We start from the raw sequence: 27,274 nt of genomic DNA, 5'->3' as shown, positions 1-27,274 counted from the left end.
TGGAAGTCATTAGAGATATGTGTATAGAGTATCTATCATTATTTATCATGCATAATTATTATTGAGGACTTGGTCACTGAAGGTTTTGTATTTATCATCAATGCTCCTTGGTGGTTATTTCATGTTCCTTGTGCTCTTCTGTGCTTTCAACAGTTCTTGTTTCTTCATTATCAACAGCACTATGGGTATCTGCTCTGTGATCCAGAATCTCTGAGCTCACTTCGTGTGATCTCTTTTTCTCTAAAGATTCTTTATCACCTAACCCCAATTCGACATCATCATTTGACTCCAGATCGTCACTCTTTCTAAACCATTTGAATCTCAGGCACCATATGAAATGACTTGTGAAAATACCAACCTCTAAAGCCATACAAACACAGTAGAGAATGATACCCATGATATCCATTGAACCAACAACAACAGACAACATTGAAAAAAAAGCACCTGCACAATCAATACCAATAAACCAAAAATTGATACCCACAACTCTCCCTTTTCTTTTAGCTAATTCGAAATAAGGTGGTAGTAGACCAACTGCCAAAAGCACAGATGCTATTACACCAAAGATCAAAGTAGGCCAAGTGATACCACGATCATGTAAGGGTCTCAACCATAGGATAAATCCAACTTGACATCCAATAGCAAACAGTATGAATGAAGCAACCATCAGTGTTATCTTTTTTTTACTCAACTGAACTGGTGGATAATATAATGTTTGAATCCAGGCTATTGTGCAAAAGCAGAAAAACACTTCAGGTTGAACTTGAAGACTGACATTAGATCTTGTACTCATAAAATAAATTGAAAATGGGATACCACATGCAGCCCAAAGAAACATCATTAATGGTGGAAACCCTTCACAATTCTTCCTTCTGTAATTATAGTAGACTTGTGGTATTAGTTGAATACACCAGCACACTGTACCCAAAGTCCCTAGGACTGTAGCAGCTTTCTCGTTTCCCATTATAATTATCTAAACCTTCGCAGGAGCAACTTGTTATATATTATTGAAACAATCTTTACAAACTTATTATTGGAAAACTTGAGCCCTTTATATACTTGAATGAAAACCTTCACCAACAGCAAAGACTTTCCTGAAGTAACACACTGTGGGTTCAACCGTTTAATTCACCAGTTCTGTGAAAAGTAGACCTCATGAGTCAAAAAAGTGATTGAAAAAGGGTTTTCTATTATCAGCCATTTACGTTACACGCACTCCCGATCCAGCGCATTTAGCTTCCGTATCGGGAAAGTGGGAACTTAATTTAACCGTTGTGAATAATAGAGAAAAGCTTGAAAGTCTTGACAGATCCTCGAGAAGTTGAAATGTGAATAAATTGGATGAGCAATTATTAAAAAAGGCTGTTTACCCACGAGGATTGTCACACAACTTTATGCATCTTTAAAATGCGCTGGAACTTTCCAAATGTGACTTAAATGAGCTCTCCTTGCTGGAACTGGAGAATGAATAGTTCGAAGTTAACTGTGGGTTTTTTGAAGCTACATTGAGCAGTTTAGATATTAGAGAGCCTATCCAATATCAAATTAATCTTTTTTATTCTTGTGTCAATGAAGAAAATCGGTTCAAAGCTTAAAACTTCACCAAAGCAATGCGATTATGATTGACCTTCAAAACGTTTTCTATATGCAGTTTATATTTTGTGTCTATTCTTCAACCATGCAACAAATTCCTTTGTTTGATTTCTAGAACTTTGTTCACCAATCTTTCCAGGTAAAGATCCTTTCCTGTTTTATCCAAATCTTTCAAAGAATGATACAATTTTTCCAGGTATTCCCAATTCTCACCGCTTGGACCACTAGTTTCACTGATTATAGCAGCTGTCTTTTCAATGTCTTCAGGTCCAATAAAACTTTCATTCTCCACAGTGCCTATGTAGACAACACTCGTCAAAATATGTTTTCCAGATGATGGATCTAAGGGCAAATCTTCTATAGCTTTATTAAGCTCTTCTTCTTTGTGAATCTTTGGATCATTATGCAATTGGAATGGTATATTATGAATAGTATAGCCATCTTGTTCCCTAACATTCAGATACTCAGTGACTTCATCAGCAAATTCAGGTGGAATGTAATAAGCACAAGCCCAAACTTTCAAATCATCCTTCGTAAAACCAGGAGTCAACCCATCATGCTCTTCAACATCTTTGATAAACTCATCTTTCGAAATAATATCTGAGTACGGTACCAGCGTCACAACGCGTCCTTTCTTCTCTGGTGTGCCTCTGTGATCTGATGATGACTGCCAAAATCTTCGAACATAACCATGGATGATACCTGGGATGACAAATCTAGCATGAGGCGGAGGTTTAAAGATCAAGGAGCCATACCCAAGAACCCATAACGGCTTCTTCTCTATAGTCATCTTCTTTTTTTCTAGTGCAAAGCTGGATGAACGTACAAAATGACTTGAATAGATCTTGAATTTATATTTCAAAGATCTTTAACGTCATCTTCGGTAGAAATTTCAAATTTGAAAAGTGTACGACTTTCGCGAACATGAAAATTGTGTCACTTTGGTCAAAAAGAAATGATTCTACAGAATCGTTTTAGATTTCAATGATATTTTACTTTTTCTAAACCAGTGATATTACCTATGTATAATAACCCTATTAACTAAAATCACATGTAACGTCTCATAATCAACAAGACTTGAGAGACCCTGCTATTGTACGCCAACAGCTATTTTTCAAAAAAAAAATACAACTAGTGTACAAAATTAACCAACTTATTGTAAATCAATAAAAACAAAATGCCCCATAATAAATAACTCAACATGAAAACCAATGCAACGGGGCGTTCCATGATGTTGATTCTTAGAAACTGATCAAAGCAACTTAGCCTGGGTTCTCCTTTAGAGTACTCAACTCGACCAACACCTTTATCATCATCATTATTACCAAAACAGTTTGAAACGCCCTCTATAATTCAGTATTATCCAAGAAGAAATAGTTTCCTGATGATTTTTGTTCTTTATCCATTTGAGAATCCAATTTATTAATTCTTGGTCTGAAAGAATTTGGATCTCTTCTAAATGTAACATTCAAATTCTTCAAGAATCTATTACAACCTGTTAATAATGATTCTGGTTCTCTAGCATAAGCATTCTTGGATGGTTCACCTTCAAAGACGATAACTCTGTCAGCCAAATAAGTAGCCATGATGAAATCGTGCTCAACGATGAAAGCAGTCTTTTTAGCATGTAAAATAAATCTTCTGATAACTTTTGAACAAATAATACGTTGTTCAGAATCCAAATAAGCAGAAGGTTCATCAATCAAATAGATATCGGCTTGAGTACCAAGAGCTAAAGTAATAGCAACTCTTTGCAATTCACCACCTGATAAATGTTGAACTTCTTGATCAATAATATCATCAATTTTTAATGGTTTACAAACATCAGTTTGAAATTGTGGATGTAAGAATGAGGCTCTAATTCTCTTGAAAAATAATTGACGAACAGTACCTGGGAATTTTGGTGCAATTTTTTGGGGTTTCATGGAAATGTTTAATTTTGGAACTTCTAAATCATTATCAGCTGGAATGGCACCTGCTAACAATTTACAGAATGTGGTTTTACCAGTACCATTTTCACCCATCATAACTAAGATTTCAGAGTCACTGAAATCACCCTTTTCAATATGTAATTTGAAATCACCTTGAGTTCTATCCATTGATGGGTAAGAATAGTATCTTGAAGCATCTAATTGAATGGCATCTTGAGCATCAGCCAATCTAAATTGTAATGATTCAGTTCTAAATCTTAAATTTTCAGTGGCAATGTGACCTTCTAAGAACATATTAATACCTTCTCTAACAGAAGATGGTAAAGTAACAACACCATAAACTGATGGAACACCATATAAAATACAAACGAAATCTGAAAGATAATCCAAAACTGACAAATCATGTTCCACAACAATGACATAGGATTGAGCATGTAATAATGAACGAATGATTAAAGCAGCATTCAAACGTTGTTTAACATCCAAATAAGATGAAGGTTCATCAAACATATAAACATTAGCATCTTGAACACAAGTCATACCAATAGCAAATCTTTGTAATTCACCACCAGATAATGCATTAATATCTCTCTTCAAGATACCTCTTAATTCCAAAACATCACAAATTTCATTGATTGAATCTTTTCTTTCTAATCTAGCTTTTAATAATTGACCGACTTTAGTGTCTGGACCTTTAATAGCTCTTGGGATATTATCAACATATTGAGGTTTGATGATAGCTTTGATATCATCTTCCAAAACTTTAGTTAAATAATTTTGTAATTCTGAACCTCTGAAATGTTTTAAAATATCTTGCCAATCTGGTGGATCATCAAATCTACCTAAATTTGGTTTTTGTTTACCAGCTAAAATCTTCAAAGCAGTTGATTTACCGATACCATTAGTACCAACTAAACCTAAAACTTGACCAGGTCTTGGAGTTGGTAATCTATGTAATTTGAAAGAATTTGCAGAATAACGATGTGTAACTTCTTTTTCCAAATTTGTTGGTAAATTAATAATATTAATAGCACCAAATGGACATTTTTTAACACAAATACCACAACCAATACATAAAGTTTCTGAAATGAATGCAATTTTACTTGTTGGAGTAACTTCAATACATAATTTACCAGTTTTAACAACAGGACATGATTTTCTACATTCTTGACGACATTTTTTTGGTTTACACTTGTCATCAGAGACAATTGCAATACGGGTCAACTTGGAACTCATCTTGGCAGTGGGATACTTTGAAATGTGATTCTGCACCCAATATTAATTCCTTCAATGGTTGAACTTGTCCTGAGTTGAAGTTGTTGTTGTTGTTCTTCTCACGCAAAATTTTTTTTTCTGATTTTTTCACATACAAATTTTTTTATGTTTTTTTCAACAGCTAAAAAAAATCGCTGGCTGTTGCGCGAAACAGGAGATCATGTGACTGAAATGTGGTGTGTACCGACTTTTTGACAAATTCGAGACGTTTGATTGGCTGAGAAGACGGTGGTTTTAAGCTGTATGAAGGCAGATATAAGGAAGTAGGTGGATAAGATATGAGCTACTGGATATTCTGGAGCATATCATTTATTAAAATAATCAATATATGGGGTGCTATAACTGAAAATTTAAAAGGCTTTGTTACCCTAACAACGAAGCCATGTAGTTATTGGCACTATGAAGAGTGACAGGCGATGTTTTGAAAAGATCAAACCTCAAATCATAGATACTACTCCACGAAATGAACTTTTCACACTTCCATCCTGTAACTCTTGACTTGAGAACAACTTTTAAAGACCATTGGGTCTTTTGTACGATCTCTAGTGTTCTCTGTAGTTCAGACCGACATTTGTAGAATCTCCTGGAACCACATTATTGGAGTCTAATTTATTCAAAAGGAACGCAATTTACAAGCATCAAGCACTTGCATGAACTAATAAATTGGTTTAACTAACACACCAGCCATATATACCCCATTTATATCCCAATTCACTAACCCAATCCAAACCAAACGGGTAACAAATTACTGATCTCTCGATCTTCGCGAATGCGTTCTGCAATCAAACAACCACCAATTCGCGAAATCATCGCTACACAGAAAAAAAATTTTGGTTGGCGCCAGAGAAAAAAAATTTTTGAAAGTGAACGAAAAATTTTGCAAATTTAAAGAACAACTTGTGCTTTGAATTGTACTGAACAACCCATCCAACAGGTAAACACCAGTTTTAATATCAAAGAAAGATTGCCGCAAGAAGTCATCAATCAGGTTATTACACATCATCTTAACCTTGAACTTTTTCACTCCCCAATCTTCTAAAAGAATATAAAAACTACAAATTTTTAAAAAAATCCAAAAAAAAATAGAAAATCTTATAAAAAACCCATATTTTTAATATCAAGATGTCTACTACCGTCGATGCTGTTGATAAAACTGTCAACGAATTAGAAAACTTGAACATCAACAAGGAAGAATCACCAGTTGCTGCTGAATCATCAGCCACTCCAACTAGTGCTGAAGAATCCACTGAAGATCCATCATCAGGTTCTTCCCAAACTGTTGCTGAAACTACCGCCTCATTATATGTTGGTGAATTAGAACCATCTATCAACGAAGCTTTGTTATTCGAAGTCTTTTCACCAATTGGTCAAGTTTCTTCAATCCGTGTCTGTCGTGATGCTGTCACCAAAAGATCTTTAGGTTATGCTTATGTTAACTTCCATAACGTTAAAGATGGTGAAAAAGCCATTGATCAATTAAACTACACCCCAGTTAAAGGTCAACCAATCCGTATCATGTGGTCTCAACGTGATCCATCAAAACGTAAAAATGGTGAAGGTAACATTTTCATCAAAAATTTACACCCAGCTATTGATAACAAAGCTTTACATGATACTTTTTCAGCTTTCGGTAGAATTTTATCCTGTAAAGTTGCCACTGATAACTTTGGTAACTCTAAAGGTTTTGGTTTCGTTCATTTTGAATCCCAAGAATCTGCCAATGAAGCTATTGAAAGTGTTAACGGTATGTTATTAAACAATAACGAAGTTTTCGTTGGTCCTCATGTTCCAAGAAGAGATCGTCAATCTAAATATGAAGAAGCTATCAAGAGTTTCACCAATGTTTACGTTAAAAACATTGATTTAGAAGCTACTGATGATGAAATCAAAGATTTATTCACTCCATTTGGTGCTATCACTTCTATCTCTGTTGAAAAAGATCAAGAAGGTAAATCAAGAGGTTTCGGTTTCGTTAACTTTGAAGAACATGAAGCTGCTGTTAAAGCTATTGAAGCTTTAAACGATCAAGATTTCAAATCTAAAAAATTATACGTTGGTCGTGCTCAAAAAAAGAGTGAACGTTTAGAAGAATTGAAAAAACAATATGAAGCTGCTAGAATTGAAAAATTATCAAAATCTCAAGGTGTTAACTTATTCGTTAAAAACTTGGATGATTCAATTGATGATGAAAAATTACGTGAAGAATTCCAATCATTTGGTACTATTGCTTCAGTTAAAGTTATGACTGATGATACCGGTAAATCTAAAGGTTTCGGTTTCGTTTCATTCTCCTCTCCAGAAGAAGCTTCAAGAGCTATTAGTGAAATGAACCAACATATGTTGGCTGGTAAACCATTATATGTTGCTTTAGCTCAACGTAAAGATGTTAGACGTTCTCAATTAGAACAACAAATCCAAGCCAGAAACCAATTAAGAATGCAACAAGCTGCTGCTGCCGGTGGTTTACCAGGTCAATTCATTCCAACTCCATTCATGTATGGTCAACAACCAGGTTTCTTACCACCAGGTGCTAGAGGTCCAATTGGTGGTCCAACCCCACAATTTATGATGCAACCAAGACCAGGTCAAGGTATCCCACCACAACAAGCTGGTCAATGGGCTGGTGCTCGTCAATTACCAAATGGTCAACCAATGTATGGTGTTCCACAAAACTTTGAACAATTCCCACAAGGTAGAGGTCCAAACCGTGGTGGTTTCAGAGGTAACCAAAGACCAAGAAACCAAGGTCCAGAAGGTCAAGGTTCAAACGTTGGTCAATTAGCTCAAATCTTGCCAACTCTTCCAGAACCACAACAAAAGAGAGTTTTAGGTGAAGAATTATACGCTAGAATTGTCGCTACTGGTAAAGCTCAAGATCCAGAATCTGCTGGTAAAATCACTGGTATGATGTTGGATTTACCAAACCAAGAAATTTTATCTTTGTTAGAAAATGATGAATTATTCAAACAACATTTCGATGATGCTTCCCAAGCTTATGAAGAATTCAAACAAGCTGTTGGTGAACAACAAGCTGAAGATGGTGAAGAAGAAGCTGCTGCTGCTCCAGCTGCTGAATCCACTGAAGCTTAAATTATCTGAAAAGTTTTTGAAACTTAAAAAAGAAAATTTTCATAACCATATTTTTTTTTGTGAATAATATCAAACAAAAACTTATAAAGAAAATAACAGTGTTTTTAATATTTTGGGAAATCGGTATATTAGAATTAAGAAAAAAAAATGAGAAAAAAAAAATTTGGGTCATGTTAAGTGTTGTGTTTTTCAAAGTTACTTTGTTGTTTAGAGGATTTGAGGATTTCATATCTTCTTCGTTTTACTTTTTTTATCTTTTGTTTTTATAGGTCTTTTGATCAATGATACTTCTATTGAGATTAAGATCTATTTTTTATGTGTGTGCTTTTTAATTTGAGGAAATTAATAAACTAAAACTGTAGAGCAGTAACATATTGATCAGCTATTAGGGACGCTTAGATGTACATCATTTGGTGTAATCCAATAAATTAATTAAACTATGTGCAAATAAATATCATAACATAAATACTGGAAATGTAAACAAATCTCATTTCTCAATTGAGTTCCCTAAGTAGTTTCATTCATTAATTAACGTTCATGATGTTGGTTCTTGAACGATTTGTTCTCTTTCTTGGATATCCTTCATCAATTTATCCCTTTCCTCCTTCTCTTTCAGCACCTGTTCCTGTTTAGCAGCGACTTCTGGTTTCAATTTTAACGGTTGCATCTCAGCAAATCTGATATTGAACTTTTTAGCCTTCACTGAACCATCAGGATTTGTTTCTGGGGGTGTGAATTTGACAATCTCATAGTTGGACCCTAGGATGTAAGCACTCAACGCAAGCCCTAGAATACCACCAGTCATCCCAGCTCTTTGTCTCCCACTCATGGGCTTTGGTCCCTTCAAGTTCATTGTTGATATATATCTTTGGGCATAATAGTGGTTCAAGGTATCGATGAAGCTCGTCGTTTTTAGTTAAATTATCAGTATTTCGCGGTTGATTATGTCATACAAATAATGGAATCTTCAGATTCATCAATTAAACACAGCAAAGGCAAGATATAAGTCCATCTAATAATTTCTGAATTCCTTTGCTCTTCCATTCCTCACTGATTTCTCTTTATGGTATTAGAATTCAGTTCCATTAATTCAATTAAAACTTTTGAACTTGAAGCGACCAGTGATCGGTCCGCTTCGGAAATGTTCCAACTTGGCAGTCGGACCGATGACTTCTCGTTGGGGTTGTTGAAGCGATCTTGATTGTAGTCAACAAAAGGTATAAAAAGATTCATTTATCCTCTCTTTAGCTCAGCTACTGCAAAACTGACTTTATATCTAACCAATTGCATCAATTCGAACTCCAATATGCCTAATCCAAAGTTCAATTCCAGAAGATCAACCGTCTACTCCACAAAGGGAGTGGTATCCTCCTCTCAACCTTTAGCCAATGCAGCAGGTATCAAGATACTAGAAAAGGGCGGTAATTCAATTGATGCTGCTGTCGCTGTTGCCGCAGCTTTAACAGTCACTGAAACACCATCTACTGACTTGGGTGGTGATGCTTATGCTATCTTCTACAAGGCTGAAGATCAAAAAGTCTATGGTTTGAATGGTACTGGTAGATCAGCTTCAAAATTATCTGTTGATTACATCAAGGAGAATAAACCAGAAGATATTATCAACAATAGATTGAGCTCTGAATCTATTTTCACTGTTAACGTCCCAGGTGTTGTTGCAGGATGGTATGATGCGGTTGAAAAATGGGGGTCTGGTAAAGTTACATTTGCAGAAATTTTACAACCATCAATTGATTTATGTGAAAATGGGTATCCAATTTCTGAAATCAGTGCACATCTAGTCAATAATAGTGAAAAAAGATTGAAAAAAGTTAATGGTGAGAAATCTGAAGAATTTCAAAGTAAGCAATTAGGCTTATTTTTACCAAATGAAGGTTTAACTGGCCCAAACCAAGGACAATTGATTAAGAATCAATACAAGGCTGAAACATTCAAGCTGTTGGCTAAGCATGGTAAAGATGGGTTTTACAAAGGTGAAGTCGCTGAGTCTATTGTCAAGGAAGTTCAGTCTCGTGGTGGTCTAATCACTTTAGAAGATCTGGCGAATCATACTTCAACATTTGTTGATCCAATATCATATGAGTTTTTAGGTAAGAAACTATGGGAAATTCCACCAAATGGTTCCGGTATTATTGCATTATTATCTTTAGGTATGATCAAAACTCTAGCTGAAAAAGGTGATATCAACTTATCAGAATTGAAACATAATTCTGTGGAGTATCTACATTTAGTCATTGAGACATTGAAATTGAGTTTCAAAGATAGTGAAGAATATGTTAGTGATTCAGATCATTTACTCAAGAAATTCGGGATTGATCAAAATGAAACAATTGAACAATTGCTTTCACCAAAATATTTCGAAGAACGTTCAAAATCTTTCAAAACTGATTCTGTGTTGAACAATGAAGATTTACAAGTTGGTGAAATTCCAAATCGTATTTTCAAATCTGATACAGTTTATTTCACAGTCACTGATAGTGAAGGTAATGCTGCCTCATTTATCAATTCAGTGTTTATGAATTATGGTAGTGGTATTTTGGTTCCTGAAAGAGGTTTCTTTTTACAAAATAGAGGTGCCAACTTCAGTTTGAACTCTAATAGCAAAAATCTTCTTGAAGGTGGTAAAAGAAGTTATCACACAATCATTCCAGGTTTAATTACAACTCCATTGGGTGATGGTAAGGAGGAATTATATGCAAGTTATGGTATTATGGGTGGATATAATCAGCCTCAAGCTCATGTACAAGTTTACCTAAACTTGTTGTTATTTGGATTAGATCCACAAGAAGCTTTAGATGCACCAAGAATTACTCTATTGCCACACCCTGACCTTGGACACACTGATAAAGGACATGGTGCACATGGTCCAGTTAGTAGAGCTGTCACTGAGGTTAATTTAGAAGAAGGTATTGACCCTGAAGTTGTTGAAGGGTTGAGAAAATTGGGTCATCATGTCAAAGTCATTAAAGGCTATGAAAGAAAAGCATTTGGTAGAGGTCAAATTATCAGAAAAGAACCTGGTGAAGGTTTGATCTATTCAGCTGGTTCTGATCAACGTGCAGATGGTGCAGCTGTTCCATTACTATAAGGGGGGAAGAAAAAAGTTTCGTTTTAAACAATAATTAATAAATATACATGTATTTTTTCAAAAAGTTAAACCTTGCATAGTCTCATACCAACGCAGTAATACCTAGTCAACAACCAAAATCCAGCTGCAACGGCTTCGAATACTCCTGCAGTTATGATCAAATTGTTATACCCTGATCCATCGCCAATAATAGCACCGCCAATAGGTAAGGCAATTAAATTACCAAATGAAACTAAAAAGTAAACAGTTCCATACCTTTTACCAAAATCTTCTGTTCTACTAATTTGACCACAACAAACTGGGGTTAGTGATAATGTTGAGCTGGAAAAAAAACCATATAATCCTGCAAATGCATACATGGAACTCAAACTATGGCCAAAAGGTAACCAAACGACCAATATTAAAATAGCACAAACAAATACTGTCACAAGCATAATGTTTATTCTTCCCCAGTAATCACCCATATGGTTTGGCAAATAACGGCCTAAAACTCCAGTTGTATTACATACAATCAGCACCAAAAAAGCATCTGATTCTGAATACCCTTGGTATATTGTATAAGATGACATATAAGTAACAACCAAAATCAATGAAAACTCACATAAAAACACAGAAATAGTTAGGGCTAAGAATCTTGGTTCATGAACCAAGTCTTTTAAAACGAATGAATCTTTCAAAATTTGCTTTGGACTTTTAGCTTCATCGCTAGTTGGTCTTGTCAATCTATGCTTTACCAAGAGACAACCAGCTCCAAGGCATAAAATGCTGCAAAATGCTAAAATTCTCATTGACCAGGCGTATCCTATCTTTGGATATAAGCTCCGCAACATTAACGGCCATATAATTCCTCCAAGACTACCTCCAACTGAGCATATCCCCAACGCAGTAGCTCTTTTTTTGTTAAACCAATGTGCCACTGCACCCAATGAAGCACTCATAAGAAAACTTGAACCGACACCAACAATAACACCATAAGCCAAAACAAACTGATAAACTTTGCTACAATTTGCAGTCAAGAACAATCCAATAATAATCAATACTGACCCAATAAACATGGGTAATCTCGCTCCCTTATAATCAAAAATAGGTCCAGCATAAATCCCACCGCCAAAAGCAAAGAAGAAATAAACTGAAAAGATCCAACCAACACTACTTGCTGACGCATTTGCCAATTGATGTGTTGTTAGGTATGCCTGGATTGCTCCAATTGTGTTCATAAGACCAAACGTTATAATCAATGATAATAGGGCACCAAAAACAACAAGATAAGCTTCAGCACCACCATCAGGGAATGATATATCTTCATCAACTAATTCAATTTGAGGGTCATCATCACCGCCATCGTATATCTCTTGGGTCCTTTGAGTATGAGATTGTTGTTTTGTGATTCCAATTGCAGTACTGGTGCCTTCTTCAGCTGGAGTTTGATCATTTAGTTCTATTGAGTCATGACGATGTTTTGCAGGGTCTGGTATCAGGATGGATGGTCTTTCGAATCTATCAATAGTGATCATTATTTCGTGATTTGGCTAATAAGTGGTACGGATCAATCAATGATCTAATGTAAGCTAATAACGATACTATGTAAGACAGGATTAATGTATCAAGCCTTGATGATTGATGAATAGATGTTTTCGAGAGTTCATTTTTCAATTAATTTTCGATTTCTCGTTATCTCCATGCAGATTATACGAAGCTGCCGAACCAAATCAAATCGGCATCATTATAAAGGCGTTTAATAAGTAGTTTTAAAGGTAAAAAACTAAAACAAATACTTTTTATGGTATACAAATGGCAAATAATTAGTTTTACATTGTTTTAAGTATGAAAAAGGCAGTTTTGGCAGCAAAAAATTGGCAAAAAAATAGAACTCCTCATGGGGGGCTCGAACCCCCGACATTTCGGTTAACTTCCGCTAAGAAATGATTCTTCCCTAGTTTGACTGTAAAAGCCGAACGCTCTACCAACTGAGCTAACAAGGACGAGTTCTGAACGCAAAAATCCGTTGAAAAAAGCTGGCAGTTTAAATTGTTAAGGGCACACCAATGTTATAGATCAAATATTCTAGGGTTCAGAGCCTATAAAAGGCTAATAAACTCTTCAATATGTTTTTTTCTGTCTGCTTAATGGTCTGGTATAATCAATATTGTTTATAGCATGTAAAGGAGAAAACTAGGCGAATTTAACATCTCTATAAGTGAGCTGGAAATGGTTAACAAAGCAGAGTATTAAATTTACTGATTCTTAATTTTTTATCGATTATGATTCTTCAGCAAATATAAAAGGTGGCTAATTGTGGTTTTGGTGTTTGAATAATGATGAGCTCTGTTCGTTTGTGGCTCCTTTCTAACGTCTGAAAGCATATTGCAATTATACCGAGCTCCAGACTTTGATCTTTCCTCTTCCTTACTGAGACCAACTGATCTTTCCTATATTATACCCTAATTGATATAAAGCATTGATAATTAATTGATCTTTAGTTCAGACCATGTCATTTGCAATTATCTAGTCCATCAACACACAGGTTGGTGCTGTTTTGGTTTTGGTTTTTAGAAGCTTCAGTTATCTCATCTCATCTCCAAAATCAGAAATTTTCGGTAATTGCAGCACAAAAAAAAATTTATAAAAAATTTAAGGCAAAGAGGTATAAACTTTTACAAGTACTAGAAAGTTATCTATCACCTGTATAAAGACTTCTTTCCACTAACACCAAGATGCCTTCCAGAAACTCTATCAACAAGCCAAAAGATACCATGAATCAAGCTCGTAAGAGAGCTCAACTTGCAAAGAAAAGACAAGCAAGAGCTAGAAATGGGTTAACAGCCCCAGCTAGAAGTTCAGAATCTTCAACATCAGGTTTACCAAAATCTACTGCCGTTGCTTTATATACTGGTTCAAAACCAACAGGTAGTATAACCACATCAACTTTATCCAAGAAAAGATTACACAAAATTGAAAGAAATAAGAAATATGCAGCAAAGAGAAAAGAAATTGAAAATAAATTATTGATTGATGCTACTGCTCAAGCTGAAGAACAAATGGACGTTGATGATGATAATGAATCAGTTGCTTCATCCAAAAAACCAAGCAGCAAAATTGATAGTGTTAAAAATGCATTGTGGTCTGTGATTGAAGATCGTGCTTCAGAATCATTAACCGTTGACTCTACTGGTGAAGGTACAACTTTAGGTGGTCCAAGTTTCTCTTAAACAAGATGGGGAAAAAATTGTATATTAGATTTAAGTGGTTATTATAATTTGTCGTTTAGGTTGTGTGTTTTCTTTTTTCAAATATTTGGCATTACATCAATATTTTGTTCATTAAAAAAAAACAGATTCTGTAGCATTATCATTTATCTAATCCTCTAGCTTTTAATTGAACATCAACAGCATCTCTTAAAAACTTGATAGTTTCAGCTGGGTCTTCAGCAGTAAAGACAGAAGTACCAGCAACGATAACATTTGCACCGGCTTCTGCAGCAGCTGGAATAGTAGCTTTACCTAAACCACCATCAACTTGAATATCCAAATTTGGGAACTTTTCTCTAAGTGTTTGAACTTTTGGCATCATATCAGCCATGAATTTTTGACCACCAAAACCAGGTTCAACAGTCATAACTAAGGCCATATCTAAATATGGAGCTAATTCAAACAAAACATCAACAGGAGTACCTGGTTTGATAGCACAAGCAGCTCTAATACCATGACTTTTAATCAATTTAACTAGTCCTAATGGATCTTTTGTAGCTTCATAATGGAAAGTAAATTGATCAGCACCAACTTTAACAAATTCTTCAACCCATTTTTCAGGTTCAGCAACCATCATATGACAATCAAAGAAGGCTTTTGGCTTTGTAACACCATCACCCCTTGGTATGGTTTTTCTTAAACTATCAACAATTGGAGGACCTAATGTAATATTTGGAACAAAATGTCCATCCATAACATCTATATGTAGCCAGTCAGCTTTGGCACCTAATACTTTATGACATTCACATCCCAAGTTTGAAAAATCACTTGCTAAGATGGATGGGGCAATAATTGATTTGACCATTTTTACTTAATTTGGTTGATTGCTCAATTAATTGAATTGATGAGGTTCTTCCTTCTTTAAAGATGTTGGGAAAAGATTATAATCTCGGAGCACAAACCACCTTTTGATAAATCGATGATTTCCTTGCCCATTGATCCTTCATCGCGAAAATGTTTTTTTTCGGTACTGAACAGCTTAAAACCAACATTTAGTTTAAGAAAAAACGGCAAAATGTATTATAGACCCCTTTAAAACAACTTTAAAACATATTTCAACAAAAAATAAGTGCCAATAAGGTGTTTTAAGGGCAAAAAATAGCCAAAAATTGGTAAAAAAAATAAATCTCCCGGGGGCGAGTCGAACGCCCGATCTCAAGATGTCTTGTTATACCATTACAGTCTTGCGCCTTAAACCAACTTGGCTACCGAGAGGTGCTACAAAATATTAAATTTTTGATGCCGCTTAGAGGTGTCCGTCCGGCCTTTTGCGCCCAATTTTTATACCCATATAAAATGACCTTAACGTTAAAATTTCAAGAATTTAAAGTACTTTTATTTATTAGTTTCTCAAGGGCTTTCTAATGGTTCTATTTTTACTTGAATCAAAGATACTTTTCAGAAAAGTTTTAAAATTCAAGAAATTTTGTCAATGTACTAATTTTTTAAAGAAGTTTAAAAATCTCTAAAATATTTATGGATGGAAATTTTTTGCTTAAAATTAACCAAAAATATGTTAGATAGACTTAGATCAATCGTAAATAACATTTCATCTGATTTTAATTGAGAAAAACTCTCTAGTTTCTGTTTTAAAGAGAAGTGTGCTGGTACCGAAGATTTTTTCGCCGGCCGGCGCTACGTCTAGAATTTGTAAGAATCAAGCTAAAGACGTTATAATAGAGAAGCCATAAATCATTTATATTAAAATATACTGTAGTGAAAGGTTGTCAAAACTCTTACTGTGTTTATTGGGTTTTGAAGCTGCTATGCCTGATCTCTAAATCAAGAGGTCAGCAAGAATTACGCAACTCTTTCTTTCAATTGTGACTCGAAAAACTCAAAGAAATGACCATTAAAAGGAGAGGTTCGGTTCGAAAATATGCTACAGTTTTCGAAATTAGGGTTAATGTTCATTGCAATAATAAAACCAATGTAATTTTGGGACTTAGCATATATTCTCTTGGTGACACGATGAATGAGTACAGAAGCACAAGAGTTTTAAAGAATTGAGTTTCAACAATAGAATAAGTGTGGTCTGGTACCATTATTAAAGTAACAGAAATAAGGATTTTTGGAGAAGCTGAACTTTTGAAGCCAATTCTTCAAGCTCTCTAACTTTTTAGTTAAAGTCAGTGAGCTCAAGATGTCTAAAATTTGTTCGTGCTTTAAGACGTTTCCGAAAATCTGTTCTGTGACACAAAATTTATTTAACCAGAGGCTCTATCTGATTCAAAAAGAGACCATCTCAATGAATGAGTTGTCACCTTGCCATCAATCCAGTCTATTCAGGATATTGATTTCACGTTTAAATCATCTTCTTGCTATTGAAAATTCACTGTATATCGTATTTGAAACCAGATTTGACGCACCCCATACAATCTGAATCTGCTCAACTCCCAACCGGAGAAGGAAGCATTAAACGAACCCACCAAATGAGTTCTACTGGATCATCGAGATCCATCAAGTCATGAAATTTAAGGAACTATCGTAGAGTTCTTCTTCCAAAATCTCTAGTCACCTCATATTTCATTTCTACTCCAGTGTTTTTGAACTCCAGAGTCCACATCAAGTGATGTAAACTTTGAGAATTGTCGTTTCTCGCGAAAATTTTCGAAAACAGTCCAACTTGCTTCTACGATGAAAAAAAGCTTCTATCAACAGGGGAACTTTATTTTCTTGATTTTGAACATTAATTTCATTTATAATCGACATAGAATTCTATATGAGCCCACACACTAGCTTCCACTTAAACAAGAACCTTCTTTTGGTGTTGTGATGTTGGCCAAATGTCGCTTATTTTTTTTTTTTTTTGATTTTTTTTCTCGAGATAAAAATTTGGCAAAATACGTAACCTGGAAAGAAACTCACTCATTCACGCTTCAACAACTGAAAACACACGCAATTGATCCATCCTAACCTATCCAGACACAATCTATTGACCCCATTTGCTCATATCCCATTGGTTTGGCTCACTCATTTAACACTTTACCTGGCTCAATCTATCCTCGAAAACCTAGAATTGCCCCTAAGGTTCACTTTTGCCCCGATTACATTTAGAATCAAACAACCCTTATTTCAACAGCCAAGTCACCAACAAAAAGCTTAAAAGCGTTACATCTCAACAAATACAAGGAGAGGGAGAACATTAAAAACTTTCACTACCTCAAAGCTCTTTTTTTTTGCAACTGCTAGTTGTTATTGTCCAATTCATCATAGCCTATCTCTGTGTTTGATTTGTCGACGAATTTGATCCAAGTGAAATTCAAACACTACCCAGCTCACAGTTATTACACAACGCACAAGACAAATATGTCGCTAAAGAAATGGCTAAGTGGTAGCTCATATAATGCTGATAAGGATCCTATTTTGTCATCATCCACAACTCCACCAAACGCCATACTAGCAAACAATAATGTATCTAAACAAGATCAAAACAATTCAAGTTCCTCATCAGTGTCTAGTCATCCGGAGAAACAACATGATGTTTATATCATCGAAGAAAATGAAGATGAGGATAAAGACTCTCAAGCTCAAATATTTGATATGAATGACATCAACCCAGATTTCCCATATGGTGATGGATCTGATAAGATTTTTGGTATGGAAAATTTTGGAAACACATGTTATTGTAACTCAATTGTTCAATGTCTTTACTATACAAAAGCTTTTAGATTGGAGATACTTTCAAATCCTAAAAGGGAACAAATCAATCAACCAAGAGTAAGGAAATCATCCATGCCTGGCTTAAAACCTCACATTGCAGTTACTGCCAATGCAAACAATAATGAAAATGAGCATAATAATAACAATAACAGCTCCAGCTATGAAATAAAGAACATAAGAATGTCATTTGGAAGAAGAAGTTCAAGTTTTTTCGGAAGAAATAAAAAGCAAAGTTTAACTGATGAAGAAGTTGAACATGCTAATGCCCAAGTACATGATCAACAACAACAGCAACAACAACAACCAAATGGACAACATGTAACAGTGACAACAATACCCAACATCAAATCAAACTCTAATAATGTTATTGTTGGTAAAGTTGATGATGTAAATGCAAATGTTGATGCGAGAAAAAGAGCTGCATTACAAAAAGGTCCAATAATAAACTTGGATCATTCATTAGTTGATTACAACATGAAGAATTCATTATACACTGCATTGAAAGACTTATTTGAAAGTATGATTGAACATGAATCTAAAACAGGTGTTGTTTCACCATCTCATTTAGTGGAAACTTTGAAGAAAGAGAATGAATTATTTAGAAGTACAATGCATCAAGATGCTCATGAATTTTTGAATTTTTTATTGAATGAAGTTATTGATACGATTAATAACTTGCATCATTGTCGGAAAAATGCACTACATGATTTATTTGAAGGATTATTAACAAATCAAACAAAATGTTTAACTTGTGAAAATGTCTCTAGTCGTGATGAAACTTTTTTGGATCTAAGTATTGATTTAACAGATAATGAAACTTTGGAAACTTGCTTAAAGCAATTTTCTGCAAGTGAAATGTTGAATGGTAGTAATAAATTCTATTGTGATAATTGTCATTCATTACAAGAGGCTGAGAAAAAAATGGGATTAAGAAAATTGCCTAAAATATTGGCTTTACATTTGAAAAGATTCAAATATAGTGAAGAACAACAACGGAATGTTAAATTGTTTCAAAAAATCAAATATCCATTATATTTTAAACTAGAGAGTGATATACCTGCTGAAAAGAAAGAGGATGGATTGAAATTTTATCAACTTTATGGAGTTGTTGTACATATTGGTGGTGGACCTCATCATGGTCATTATGTTGCTTTAGTGAAGACTATTCAACATGGTTGGTTATTATTTGATGATGAAACCGTGGAAAAGATTGATGAGAAATTTGTGCTTAGATTCACTGGTGATAGTCCTGATTTAGCTACAGCTTATGTTTTATTTTATCAAGAAATTTCAGAAGAGAAATATGAACAAGTTATTAATAAACCTGTTGAAGAGGATGTTAAAGTTTCCGAGAAGGATGAAATTCAAGAAAAGGTGATTAGAGTCAATTCAAATAATAATTCAATCAGCTCAAGTCAACCTTCAACTATATCATCAGATACCAACAAACCAATAAGACCACCTCCAGTGTCAGTAGTGGAACCTCAAGATAAGAACAGATTAAGAACTCCAAGTTTATCAAGCATTGCAAGATTGAAATCCAAATCTTCTCAAAATACAGTTACAACTACATCAACACCTGCTAGCTCAATATCAGCGCCTCAAGTTCCCCTGGCCAAAAATGTTAATGATGCCAATACATTAGATACACCAACACCAACACCTTCCAATCCACAGCCAATTACACCAACTAATAATAATCCACAATCAACATCAACATCATCTTCATTTTGGAGAAAGAAGGAAAAAGAATCAAAAGTGGGAAGTGTTGAAGATAAAGAGAAGGAGAAAAAGAAGAATAGAATGAGTATGAGTTTTGGGTTTAAAAAGAATAATAATTAGATTTTTTATTAACCAATAATACCTTTTAATGATTATATGGATGAATTTGTTTGTAGAGTACGAAACTAATTAGGTAATCGCCAAAGTAGCCAATCAAAATCAACGTTAGCGTCTTTATATGTACTACTTTCAACGGTTTCGCGAACCCTAAAACGCGTTTCTTTTGAGCATCGTCAATAATCGGGAACAAAAAACAATAGAAATTAAGTAATCGACTAAAAGTAAACTCTGTGTTTTGATTGGACGTTGTTGAGATGTATCAGAACTAAAGTATAAAGAAAGGTAATAGTTTTGCTATTGACACAAACTAGCTGTTGTTTAGCCGGTTCATGCCTATGGAAAGATGACAAAAGAAAAGAGAGGTGAATGGTTTCGAGGTTTAGAAATGATGGTTTTCGATGATATGATTCGATTAATAGCTGGTTGTTTGGTAATGTTGAACTTTACGGAAAGCGGTTTCACTTGAATGGACCCAGGCAGCACCAGGAGACCAATTTTTTGCTTCTCAGAGTGGTTTAAGAGCAATTTTTGTTATTGGTGAAACACATATAAGATTCTTGATTGGTTCAAAACGGGATTTGAGATGATCACTAATAATAATAAATCTCAAAAAGGTTGGCCAGTCATCCAAAGCCCATTCCTTTAATATATAAATGCACCTTCAGTCCCAATAAGCTGTGTGCCTATTCCGTCTATTTTCAAACCACAATATTACCAAAATGATTAAAACATATCAATATCGTTCAATTTTAAACTCTCGAAATGTTGGAATTAGAGTTCTGAGAACGTTATCACCATCCCCACAGTTGAAGGATTCAAACTCCAAAAGTATATTTGATATTGGAACAAAATTGATTGTTAATCCACCTCCTCAAATGGCAGACAACCAATATGTTACACATCCATTATTTCCTCATCCGAAATATTCAGATGAAGATTGTGAAGCTGTTCATTTTGTCCACAGGGAACCAAAGACAATAGGTGACAAGATTGCTGATCGTGGAGTGAAATTCTGCAGAGCATCCTTTGATTTTGTGACTGGTTATAAAAAACCAAAGGATGTTAATGGGATGTTGAAATCTTGGGAAGGTACTCGTTATGAAATGACTGAAGAGAAATGGTTAACAAGATGTATTTTCTTGGAAAGTGTTGCAGGTGTCCCTGGTATGGTTGCCGCTTTTATTCGCCATTTACATTCGTTAAGATTATTGAAAAGGGATAAGGCTTGGATTGAAACTTTGTTGGATGAAGCTTATAATGAAAGGATGCATTTGTTAACTTTTATAAAAATTGGTAATCCTTCTTGGTTCACAAGATTCATTATCTATATGGGTCAAGGTGTTTTCGCCAACTTATTTTTTTTGGTTTATCTAATCAAGCCAAGATATTGCCATAGATTTGTTGGTTATTTAGAGGAAGAAGCTGTTAGTACCTATACTCATTTGATCAAAGATATTGATTCCAAGAGATTACCTAAATTTGATGACGTTAATTTACCAGAAATATCTTGGTTATATTGGACTGATTTGAATGAAAAATCAACTTTTAGAGACTTGATTCAAAGAATAAGAGCTGATGAGTCTAAACACAGAGAAGTTAACCATACATTGGCCAACTTGGAACAAAAAAAGGATAGAAACCCATTTGCCTTGAAAGTTGAAGATGTTCCAAAAGAACAACAACCTGATGAATACAGTTTAAAGACTCCACATCCTGAAGGATGGAATCGTGAGCAGATGCGTTTATGATGTGATTAACGATTATTCATTTATTTATTTATTTATTTATTGTATATACTTATGATGCTATGATAGTTTAATGATACAGTTTATGATTATCACTTCAGTAGGGGACTCCGTGGTTGATCGGACCTTTAGACCAAATCAAGCTAACTTGACTTAGCACTTGATCTGAACTTAAATTCCATAGAAATCAATGGTTAAATCTCACCAAAATGAAGAACCACTTGAGCTTGATTTCATCATTTTCAGCTTATTGTTTTCGAAATTTTGTGTCGTTTTGTCGTGCTTTGAGCTCATTTTTAAACCACCGACGTTAAACACATTTTACCGATTTCCAGAAAAGGCCGATTTGTAATATAAAAGAGCCACATTATCACCTTAAAACAACTTTGCTTCATAAAACATTTTATTCACATCCTTCAATTATCATACAATTGATTCAAAATGAGCTTAAAATTCTTCACTTTAGCCAATGGTAACAAAATCCCAGCCATTTCCATCATTGGAACAGGTACTCAATGGTACAACGCTAGTAAAGATCCAACTATCAATGAAGCTTTGGTTAGTCAATTGAAACATGCCTTATCAATCCCAGGGATCGTTCATATCGATGCTGCTGAAAATTATAGTAGATATCCTGAATTAGCTAAAGCTTTGAAAGAAAGTAACAAACCAAGAGATCAAATTTGGATTACCGATAAATATTCAAAATTTGCAGAGACACCAATTGAACATTTAAACAGTTCTTTGAAGGCAATTGGTGTTGATTATGTTGATTTATATTTGATCCATGACCCATTCTATGAAAATAAGAAATATGATATTGTTCAAGCTTGGAGATATGCTGAACAATTATACAAAGAAGGTAAAGCTAAAAACATTGGTGTTTCAAATTTTGCAGTTGAAGATTTGAAGAAAATTTTGGAAGCTGCTGAAATTAAACCTCAAGTTAATCAAATTGAATACAATGCCTTCTTACAAAATCAAACTCCAGGTATCTATAAATTTGCTAAAGAGAATAATATCTTATTAGAAGCTTATGCCCCATTAGGTCCACTAAGTGAAAGAAAAGGTGAAACCGGTGAATTTTATGATTTCTTGGATGAATTAACCAAGAAATATGGTAAAGATCAAGGTCAAGTCTTATTAAGATGGGTTTATCAAACAGGTGTTTTACCAGTTACAACTTCTTCTAAACCCGAAAGAATTACTGGATCTTCACAAATTTGGGATTTTGAATTAACTGATGATGAAGTTTTTAAAATTTCAAAGTTAGGTGCTCAACATAAACCACTACGTCAATATTGGGTCCCACAATATGAGAAATATGATAAATGATTTTGATATGGAATTTTATACAGGTGGTGCGTTTGTGAATAAATATGAAATACTCTCACCATTATGTAAACGACGAATAGCTTCAGCTAAAGTTGGACTTATATCAATATGAGCCAATCTATCATTTTCAATAGTTAATGGAACAGTATTTGTACAAACAATTCTTGAAATTTTGGAATTTGCTAACTTTGATTCAGCATTCCCACTGAAAATACCATGAGTAACAATTGAAATAACTTCTTTAGCTTGATTTTGCAATAAAGTATCAGCAGCTTTAACTAAAGTACCACAAGTATCAGCCATATCATCAATCAAAACACAAATTTTATCTTTAACATCACCAACCAACACCATTCTTGAAACTTCATTTGCCTTTTGACGTTCTTTATGAATTAAAGCAAATTGTAAGTCTAATTTATCAGCGATTGAAGCAACACGTTTAGCACCACCAGCATCTGGTGAGACTAAAATAGCATTTTTATAATCTATTTCCTCTTTGATATATCTCAATACTGATGGTTCAGCATATAAATTATCAACTGGGATACGGAAAAACCCTTGGATTTGTGAAGCATGTAAATCCATTGTTATGACATGATGACAACCTGCAGTTTGAAGTAAATTTGCAATTAATTTAGCAGTGATTGGAGCACGAGATTTATCCTTTTTATCTTGTCTAGCGTATGGGAAATTTGGTATCACAGCAGTGATACGACGAGCTGATGCTGTTTTACAAGCATTAATCATTATAAGTAATTCCATCAAGAAATCATTAACTTCATCTTCTCCACAACCTGTTTGAATAATATAAACATCTTCATCTCGGACTGATTCACCAATAGTTACTGAAGTTTCTTGATTTGAGTATTGATAAACACCAATTTTACTCAAGGGCACACCAAGTCTAGAAGAGTAAAAGGTTAGCAAAAATCACACAACACTAGCATAGAAGAGGTGTTTAATTTCCTTACTTTTTTGATATCTTTTCAGCTAATTCAGGATGTGAATTTCCAGCCAATAATTTGATAGAATTTGGTGAAGTGGTCATTATTGTGATATATTTGGGGTATTTATGAGCTATTGAACTCGTCTAGAAGAAAGGGATAAGAACTGTTGACCTCAATCTCAGAGAACTTCATTTTGATTGAACCATTTTTTACTTCCCTACATCCAATTTTTTTTTCTTGATAAAAATTAAATCCGAGGTCTAACACGTGAGCTATCACGTGAAGGTAATAGAAATCCGAGGCTGAACATACATATTGAATTTACTATTGATGTTTTAATGGTGAATTCAAATCTTGAAGTTCAGAAAGAGAGTACACTGATAAGAATATTTGATCAAGTGGCCAATAAAGTGGATATCAATTATATTGACGGTTAAGCAGCTGGGGTAATATAATGGCTATCATATGACGGTGAACGTTGTAAATGGTAGCTGTGAGATTGATATTTCACCCCTGAGATTGACCAGCGGAGAGATACAAAGCAGTTGAGTTGCAAAGGTGGCTCTGAGTATTTGGTATTAATTGTTGACTAAAGACGGCTATTCATGTACCAGGTCAGAGGATGATTCTAATGGAATTATCAAATCTTTTGTTTTTTAAGCTGGTGTTTTCCAAGCGATGACATCTTTGAACCGGGGTTTAAGATCTAAAGCAAGAAGTTCACATCCTCACTAAATATAGCTGGGGACTCATTGAATTGTCAATATCGAGAATGTGAACTGTGTAGCTTTGTTTAATCAAGGTACAGATCGAAATCGACTATCTCAAGAACAGCCAAACCACCTGACCTCCAGCCTTCTGAATATCGACATGATCTCAATGATTTCAGGTCAAAGAAACGATGATATACCTCGCTAATTATACTCAGACATTAAACCCCTGGTGCAATACATTCTAGAGTTCAAGATTAAGTTCAAACTAAAATTTCAAGCTCTTCTTTGTCGGAATCGGAATCGCGCTTCCGAAATCAACTCTCGCGAAATGCATCTGCATATAAATTACTTGCAGCTTGAAAAGAGCCGTCGAGCAGACCTCAAAAGAGAGCTTAAAATAGACCTCAACAATAGATCGTAAGTTTGTGAGGCCTATTACGTAGTGGATTCGTTTAGCTGAAATTACTAATGGTTAATAGATTGTCAGATAAGCCAATAATGACTGAAATATCATATGCTTATGCCCAATGCCACCATATTTTCTTTGGATAAACTGGCGTCGACGCGTTCGTTAAAAGTGGAAAGCTAAAACCATGAGTTGTAGTCTGACCACCAATTGACAAACCTTCATCTTTCAAACCGGATTGGGATTACGGGGAATAAATTGATGAATCACTCGAGCTTTAAATTGTCTTGGTAGCTGGTTATCTAGTTGATTGATCTTTATGTCAACGTCATAGAGTTGAATTCTTGGTTCAGATCAAGCCTAATAATAAACTCTGATAGTCATCTTAACAATTAAATAAGTCACCACATGCGCTGGCTGCTCGACACCTTATTAATTTCAGACCAAAGAGCATTGTCCAACTCTCATTTCATTGGTTGATTGCTAGGATCAGTTCGCCACAAGGGATAAATTTTTTAACTCCACGTCCCGATAACTTCGACGTCGACGTGTTTTCGCGGGCTGATGAAGATCGCCTTTTGCAAAAACCATGTTCAAATTTCACAACCAACTGGAGGTTTCTTTGATTTACACAATCATATATGAACTAAAAGTCGCAACTACAAGTAATGAATATCAATTGAGCTCGTAGAATTAACGACTTGAATATCTCTGGAGATTCACATCACCATACACTCGATCAACACCGAACAAGCTGGATAACTAGGCCATCATTAGCCCAGCTTTCACACACCTACTTTGCCAACACACCAGGGCAGTAATCTCCAATTAATTAATGAACCTTCCATGCACGTAATTAAATTGATCCAGCGTAACTGGTGTTTACTTGTTTCCAGATCGGGCAATAAAGGCCAAATTGGGATCTTGGATTCTCGGAGCGGGCCACACAATCCGCGATGGCTTGGTCCCGTACTTCCCAATTCGGCATAGTAATAATATGCATGTAATTAAACGATGGCAGGTGGTTATTTTTAGCCCAAGGTGATTTGAGATTTTAGATCCAAAATCATCACCAATCCTCGATGAACCGTTGAGGGGGCTTTGTGTATAAATACAGGTGATATTCCCAATGATTTACATCTTTTCTTTTGGTAATCTCATCATCAAAGAAATCAAGTTTTCTAATCTCAATCAATTTATTATTCATCTACAATGCAATACAAATACTCTTTATTGACTGCTGCTTCCTTAGTTGGTTCATCAATTGCTGCTTACATTCCATCTGAACCATGGGCTACTTTAACTCCAAAAGAACCAGCTCCATCTGGTGCTGTTACTGATTACACCAAAACTTTTGGTATTGCTGTTGTTCCATTTGCTACTTCATCTGCTGCTCCAAAAGCTAAAAGAGATGTTGTTTCTCAAATTGGTGATGGTCAAATCCAAGCTACCACCGCTACTGCTAAACCATCAGCTCAAGTTGTTTCTCAAATAGGTGATGGTCAAATCCAAGCCACTACTTCAACTGCTCCAGCTCCAAAACCAACTGCTCAAGTTGTTTCTCAAATTGGTGATGGTCAAATTCAAGCCACTACTTCAACTGCTAAACCAACTGCTCAAGTTGTTTCTCAAATTGGTGATGGTCAAATTCAAGCTACCACTTCAACTGCTGCTCCAAAATCAACTGCTCAAGTTGTTTCACAAATCGGTGATGGTCAAATCCAAGCCACTACTTCAACTGCTCAAGTTGTCTCACAAATTGGTGATGGTCAAATCCAAGCTACTACTAAAACCACTGATGTTGCCTCCCAAATTGGTGATGGTCAAGTCCAAGCTACTTCAACTGCTTCATCAGCTAAAGCCACCGAAAGTTCATCAGGTAAAGATTCAGGTATTGACGTTCAATCAAGTTCTTGTTTAACTGATTCATCATTAGCTTTAACTTTGAAAGATTCCGTTTTAACAGATGCTCATGGCCGTATTGGTTCAATTGTTGCCAACAGACAATTCCAATTTGATGGTCCACCACCACAAGCCGGTGCCATCTACGCTGCTGGTTGGTCTATCACTGAAGATGGTAACTTAGCTATTGGTAACGTTTCCACTTTCTACCAATGTTTATCAGGTAACTTCTACAACTTATATGATGAATCATTAGGTGAACAATGTCATCCAATCCACTTAGAAATTGTTGACTTAGTCAAATGTTAAGCTAATTTCAAGCTAACTTGATTTCTAATGCCTTCTATTCTTTTATGATTTTTTATTTTCTTTTCACGTTTAATCTTTTTGGTTTTCTTTTCACGTTTTTTCAGGTTAATGGGACTTTCCTTTAATTTTTTTCATTGGTTTTCTTTTGCATTCTTTCAAAATTTGTTGC

The 27,274-nt window shown here is 34.9% G+C and overlaps 14 protein-coding genes and 2 non-coding genes across 16 annotated transcripts; 8 read left to right on the top strand and 8 right to left on the bottom strand.

Annotated features, from left to right (window-relative positions):
• Window positions 1-97: 97 nt before the first annotated feature.
• ILT1 (Ilt1p) lies at window positions 98-964 on the bottom strand (the record flags this gene model as incomplete). The annotated part of the gene is made up of 1 exon (XM_019182312.1): window positions 98-964. One exon carries the CDS (start codon window positions 962-964, stop codon window positions 98-100), a length of 867 nt encoding a protein of 288 aa, XP_019036872.1.
• Window positions 965-1,672: 708 nt separating this feature from the next.
• GCG1 (gamma-glutamylcyclotransferase) lies at window positions 1,673-2,383 on the bottom strand (the record flags this gene model as incomplete). The annotated part of the gene is made up of 1 exon (XM_019185160.1): window positions 1,673-2,383. The coding sequence occupies one exon, from the start codon at window positions 2,381-2,383 to the stop codon at window positions 1,673-1,675; it is 711 nt and encodes a 236-aa protein (XP_019036871.1).
• Window positions 2,384-3,474: 1,091 nt separating this feature from the next.
• Window positions 3,475-3,681, top strand: WICANDRAFT_35367 (uncharacterized protein; the record flags this gene model as incomplete). The annotated part of the gene is made up of 1 exon (XM_019182295.1): window positions 3,475-3,681. A coding segment is annotated over one exon (207 nt), but the record flags the coding sequence as incomplete, so codon positions are not given.
• A 2,034-nt stretch (window positions 3,682-5,715) lies between these two features.
• Window positions 5,716-8,281, top strand: PAB1 (polyadenylate-binding protein). The gene is given in 2 exon segments (XM_019186557.1): window positions 5,716-7,905; window positions 7,917-8,281. The coding sequence occupies 1 exon segment, from the start codon at window positions 5,922-5,924 to the stop codon at window positions 7,887-7,889; it is 1,968 nt and encodes a 655-aa protein (XP_019036869.1). The 5' UTR covers window positions 5,716-5,921; the 3' UTR covers window positions 7,890-7,905; window positions 7,917-8,281.
• A 143-nt stretch (window positions 8,282-8,424) lies between these two features.
• On the bottom strand, window positions 8,425-8,742 carry WICANDRAFT_65007 (uncharacterized protein; the record flags this gene model as incomplete). Its single annotated transcript, XM_019183845.1, has 1 exon — window positions 8,425-8,742. One exon carries the CDS (start codon window positions 8,740-8,742, stop codon window positions 8,425-8,427), a length of 318 nt encoding a protein of 105 aa, XP_019036868.1.
• Window positions 8,743-9,195: 453 nt separating this feature from the next.
• Window positions 9,196-10,995, top strand: WICANDRAFT_34833 (gamma-glutamyltransferase family protein; the record flags this gene model as incomplete). Its single annotated transcript, XM_019182242.1, has 1 exon — window positions 9,196-10,995. The coding sequence occupies one exon, from the start codon at window positions 9,196-9,198 to the stop codon at window positions 10,993-10,995; it is 1,800 nt and encodes a 599-aa protein (XP_019036867.1).
• A 65-nt stretch (window positions 10,996-11,060) lies between these two features.
• Window positions 11,061-12,509, bottom strand: WICANDRAFT_80987 (MCT family MFS transporter; the record flags this gene model as incomplete). Its single annotated transcript, XM_019185159.1, has 1 exon — window positions 11,061-12,509. The coding sequence occupies one exon, from the start codon at window positions 12,507-12,509 to the stop codon at window positions 11,061-11,063; it is 1,449 nt and encodes a 482-aa protein (XP_019036866.1).
• A 356-nt stretch (window positions 12,510-12,865) lies between these two features.
• On the bottom strand, window positions 12,866-12,977 carry WICANDRAFT_t120. The gene has a single exon. It is a non-coding gene; the product is annotated as a tRNA-Lys (tRNA).
• A 732-nt stretch (window positions 12,978-13,709) lies between these two features.
• ALB1 (Alb1p) lies at window positions 13,710-14,204 on the top strand (the record flags this gene model as incomplete). Its single annotated transcript, XM_019182273.1, has 1 exon — window positions 13,710-14,204. The coding sequence occupies one exon, from the start codon at window positions 13,710-13,712 to the stop codon at window positions 14,202-14,204; it is 495 nt and encodes a 164-aa protein (XP_019036865.1).
• A 139-nt stretch (window positions 14,205-14,343) lies between these two features.
• RPE1 (ribulose-phosphate 3-epimerase RPE1) lies at window positions 14,344-15,048 on the bottom strand (the record flags this gene model as incomplete). The annotated part of the gene is made up of 1 exon (XM_019182294.1): window positions 14,344-15,048. The coding sequence occupies one exon, from the start codon at window positions 15,046-15,048 to the stop codon at window positions 14,344-14,346; it is 705 nt and encodes a 234-aa protein (XP_019036864.1).
• Window positions 15,049-15,369: 321 nt separating this feature from the next.
• Window positions 15,370-15,458, bottom strand: WICANDRAFT_t119. Its single transcript has one exon. It is a non-coding gene; the product is annotated as a tRNA-Tyr (tRNA).
• A 2,094-nt stretch (window positions 15,459-17,552) lies between these two features.
• Window positions 17,553-19,750, top strand: WICANDRAFT_97047 (uncharacterized protein; the record flags this gene model as incomplete). Its single annotated transcript, XM_019186556.1, has 1 exon — window positions 17,553-19,750. The coding sequence occupies one exon, from the start codon at window positions 17,553-17,555 to the stop codon at window positions 19,746-19,748; it is 2,196 nt and encodes a 731-aa protein (XP_019036863.1).
• A 388-nt stretch (window positions 19,751-20,138) lies between these two features.
• On the top strand, window positions 20,139-21,496 carry WICANDRAFT_58086 (alternative oxidase; the record flags this gene model as incomplete). Its single annotated transcript, XM_019182816.1, has 1 exon — window positions 20,139-21,496. Exon 1 carries the CDS (start codon window positions 20,468-20,470, stop codon window positions 21,494-21,496), a length of 1,029 nt encoding a protein of 342 aa, XP_019036862.1. The 5' UTR covers window positions 20,139-20,467.
• Window positions 21,497-21,934: 438 nt separating this feature from the next.
• On the top strand, window positions 21,935-22,828 carry WICANDRAFT_35756 (aldo-keto reductase superfamily protein; the record flags this gene model as incomplete). Its single annotated transcript, XM_019182350.1, has 1 exon — window positions 21,935-22,828. One exon carries the CDS (start codon window positions 21,935-21,937, stop codon window positions 22,826-22,828), a length of 894 nt encoding a protein of 297 aa, XP_019036861.1.
• A 15-nt stretch (window positions 22,829-22,843) lies between these two features.
• WICANDRAFT_34977 (ribose-phosphate diphosphokinase) lies at window positions 22,844-23,876 on the bottom strand (the record flags this gene model as incomplete). Its single annotated transcript, XM_019182259.1, has 2 exons — window positions 22,844-23,732; window positions 23,800-23,876. 2 exons carry the CDS (start codon window positions 23,874-23,876, stop codon window positions 22,844-22,846), a joined length of 966 nt encoding a protein of 321 aa, XP_019036860.1.
• A 2,230-nt stretch (window positions 23,877-26,106) lies between these two features.
• Window positions 26,107-27,105, top strand: WICANDRAFT_34930 (uncharacterized protein; the record flags this gene model as incomplete). The annotated part of the gene is made up of 1 exon (XM_019182253.1): window positions 26,107-27,105. The coding sequence occupies one exon, from the start codon at window positions 26,107-26,109 to the stop codon at window positions 27,103-27,105; it is 999 nt and encodes a 332-aa protein (XP_019036859.1).
• Between the last annotated feature and the right edge of the window lie 169 nt (window positions 27,106-27,274).

Source organism: Wickerhamomyces anomalus, assembly GCF_001661255.1.
Source record: "Wickerhamomyces anomalus NRRL Y-366-8 unplaced genomic scaffold WICANscaffold_6, whole genome shotgun sequence".
Taxonomy (NCBI): Eukaryota; Fungi; Ascomycota; class Saccharomycetes; order Phaffomycetales; family Wickerhamomycetaceae; genus Hansenula; species Hansenula anomala.
The sequence above is the reverse complement of the archived record's forward strand: the minus strand, read 5'-3'. Positions and strand labels throughout refer to the sequence as shown.